At 39.6% G+C, this 2,995-nt stretch overlaps 1 protein-coding gene across 1 annotated transcript; it reads left to right on the top strand.

Annotated features, from left to right (window-relative positions):
* The first annotated feature begins 1,217 nt into the window (after nucleotides 1-1,217).
* LOC103308810 lies at nucleotides 1,218-2,294 on the top strand. The gene has a single exon (XM_008182882.1). The coding sequence runs from the start codon at nucleotides 1,218-1,220 to the stop codon at nucleotides 2,292-2,294; it is 1,077 nt and encodes a 358-aa protein (XP_008181104.1).
* The last annotated feature ends 701 nt before the right edge of the window (nucleotides 2,295-2,995 follow it).

The raw sequence follows: 2,995 nt of genomic DNA on the forward strand, positions 1-2,995 counted from the left end.
TAAATGTACGCTGCATTGTAATAGTGAAATCGACTTAAAAGTTGGCGATAGCATTGCACCGTTTGGGCTTCGATAGGCGAATTTTGGCGCAAGATCGTAGACATGAATCCGATCGTGTGGTGAAAATTATGAATGTCAACACGATAAAAGTCGAATGCAACTTGGCTTTGGGTTCATTCGACAACGGTCGGCAATCGCACACGATACACGAATTTTATCCGGTCGTCCCGCCTGGTTATAAAATAGTCGAAATACCGAAGTATTGTGTGCTTTATAAACTGAAAACAAATACGATTGATTACGTGCGAGTTTCGTTGACTGACCAAAACGGAATAGTATATTGTGTGGCAAGGGCGGGAAGTGAGCCATTTCAGTCGCGGGCGTCGTGTGCGGCACGAGCCGTAGGCGAGTGCCGCATTTCGCCAAAGACTGAAATGGCCTTCCCGCGCGAGTCACACATACTATTTTTTGTCACGCCCTTGCGTTCATGGAAAAGGTTATGCAGAGATCTACGCAACAATTATAGACTATTCTACAAAAACAATTTCATGGAAGACATTTTATTTTATTTCAAAATTACAATTTTCACTTTGTATATTTTATTATTGTAACTGATAAGATTATTATACTAATACTAATATGTTTTGTAAGAACCGTGGTAGGTATACATTTTAGTTTCTGGTTGTGCAGGGGATACGCGCCCGGCGGCCGGCACTTTTGGGGATTTCTTCTTTTCCGCCCGGCACTTTTGGGGATTTCCTCTTTTCCGCCCGGCACTTTTGGGGATTTCCTCTTTTCCGCCCGGCACTTTTGGGGATTTCCTCTTTTCCGCCCGGCACTTTTGGGGATTTCCTCTTTTCCGCCCGCTGGACGGAAAAAGGACGCTTTCGAACGCTTCAACCGTGGTCGAAAACCAAACTTTCGGTGCAGGCGTGACAAAAAATCAATTGATTTTCGCGGTGAAACTGTGAACGTTCGGCTCCTTATAAAAAATGGGTTTGAAGTTTAATGTCGATAAATACGCGGTCATTAATGGCGGCTCCCGCATTAAAGCTACGGCTGTCGTCAGACACACACCACAGTACACCGAGGTCGTTGTTCGTAAAAAAGTTAATAATATTAAAAAAAATAAAAATTTGACATTAGTCAATCGTAAATTTTTACGCTTAATTGCCGCCAAGTAAATATATATTACATATTAATATTACGCACACACTATGGACAAATCTTTCTTGGACGTTGGCGGGGCGTATGTCAACGAATCTCCGATACGCGAAATGTTTTTACATTCTTTTTTACCGTTTTCCTCGTCCACGCTAAACAATGGCGATGAAATTCGGATATCTATTCAGAATCGCGATGCACACACACTGCCGAGTGATAGTTTTATCTATATAGAGGGCAAAATAACAAGACCTGAAGGACTTAAAACTCAGATAACTATAGCACATAACGGTTTGACTAATTTGTTTACCGAGACGAAATACGAAATAAACTCTACAGAAGTACAGCGGGTTAAGAAACCTGGGATTACCAGTGCCATGAAGGGGTATTGCTCGTACTCACCCGCCGATGCAAATATCTTACAAAACGCTGCTTGGGATATCACTAACAAAAATCCTAATTTCATGAAAGACGATACGTTCAGCGGTTGTATTCCGTTAAAACACGTTTTCGGTTTCTGCGACGACTACAAACGTATATTGATAAATTGTAGTCAACAACTGATATTGAACAGATCGATGACGGATGCGAGCGCACTACAATACACCAGCGTGGTAGGCGGTGACATGGCTACCGAGACGGTTAAGACAATGGTGGCTAAAGTCAAAGTTGAGCTAACGCGAGTGTTGTGGAAAGTACCAGTGATCAAAGTCGACGATCGGGAGAGGTTGAAGCTGATGAAAATCATTGATAGCAAAAAAATGATAAATTGTGCGTTTCGAAATTGGGAACTTTGCGTTTATCCGAATCTACCACAAACGAGCAAACACTCTTGGATGGTTAAAACTTGTTCGCAGGTTGAAAAACATAGGTTTTTAATAATCGCTTTTCTCACCAATACACCGGGAAGCGTGTCGGACGGTTATAGCGGTGATTACGATGCATGTTCGCTGACAAACGTTAAAGCATATATTAATTCGGTCGAATACCCGTACGAGGATTTCAACGAGAGTTTCGACAAAAACCTGTTTACGATGTTCCATCAAAATTATATCGATTTCCAAAAACATTATTACGAGAGGGATAACCGTAGGGATAACCCAACCGTGCCTGTAGAGAGAAAAATATAAAGAGTTGGGACCATTTATCTGCATAGATTGTTTGCGACAAAGCGACGATGCGAAAATTTCTAACGTAGATCTGCGTCTTGAAATAGAAGCATCCAATAACTTTCCCGCTAACACGGCTGCCTACTGTCTGGTGATTCACGATCGCGTGATTCAATACAACCCGTTTACCGGTGAAGTTAGAAAACTATAATATAGTATGACATATAATATCTGCTTGAAATGCATCCAAACCTTGTACGGTATATCTGTGTATGCATTTTACCATAGGATGAATACGACGCTTATATATTATATAAAATAATACACATTATAATATAGATGTAATTATGTTTTTGTAATAAATGAAATAATAAAATAAATACGTGTCTTTTTTTTTTACTAAAATGTAATATAATGAATATTATAATATTTGATGATGTATATATATATATATGTATGGTACGGCACAAGTACAAAGCAAATTTAACAATAATAATAATAATAATGATATGTGTAACACAATTTGGGTGTGACAAGAATCTCCGATCTCGCACACATATGGTACATTTATATATATATATATACATATTATAACACTATATACATGTGTTTCGCCTTAATATTATTATCCTTGGTCAGCGGCCGGAATATCGAGGTCGAGCATGTGGCTGCCATTAACAACGCCAACGACGATCTTAATGTGTATACATTTCTGGCCCCTC

The sequence above is a fragment of the Acyrthosiphon pisum genome, unplaced genomic scaffold (genome assembly GCF_005508785.2).
Source record: "Acyrthosiphon pisum isolate AL4f unplaced genomic scaffold, pea_aphid_22Mar2018_4r6ur Scaffold_21749;HRSCAF=24772, whole genome shotgun sequence".
NCBI lineage: Eukaryota > Metazoa > Arthropoda > Insecta > Hemiptera > Aphididae > Acyrthosiphon > Acyrthosiphon pisum.

Bases quoted from the DNA above. Each gene is read 5' to 3' on its own strand.
- LOC103308810 (XM_008182882.1), top strand. From the start codon at position 1,218: ATGGACAAATCTTTCTTGGACGTTGGCGGGGCGTATGTCAACGAATCT.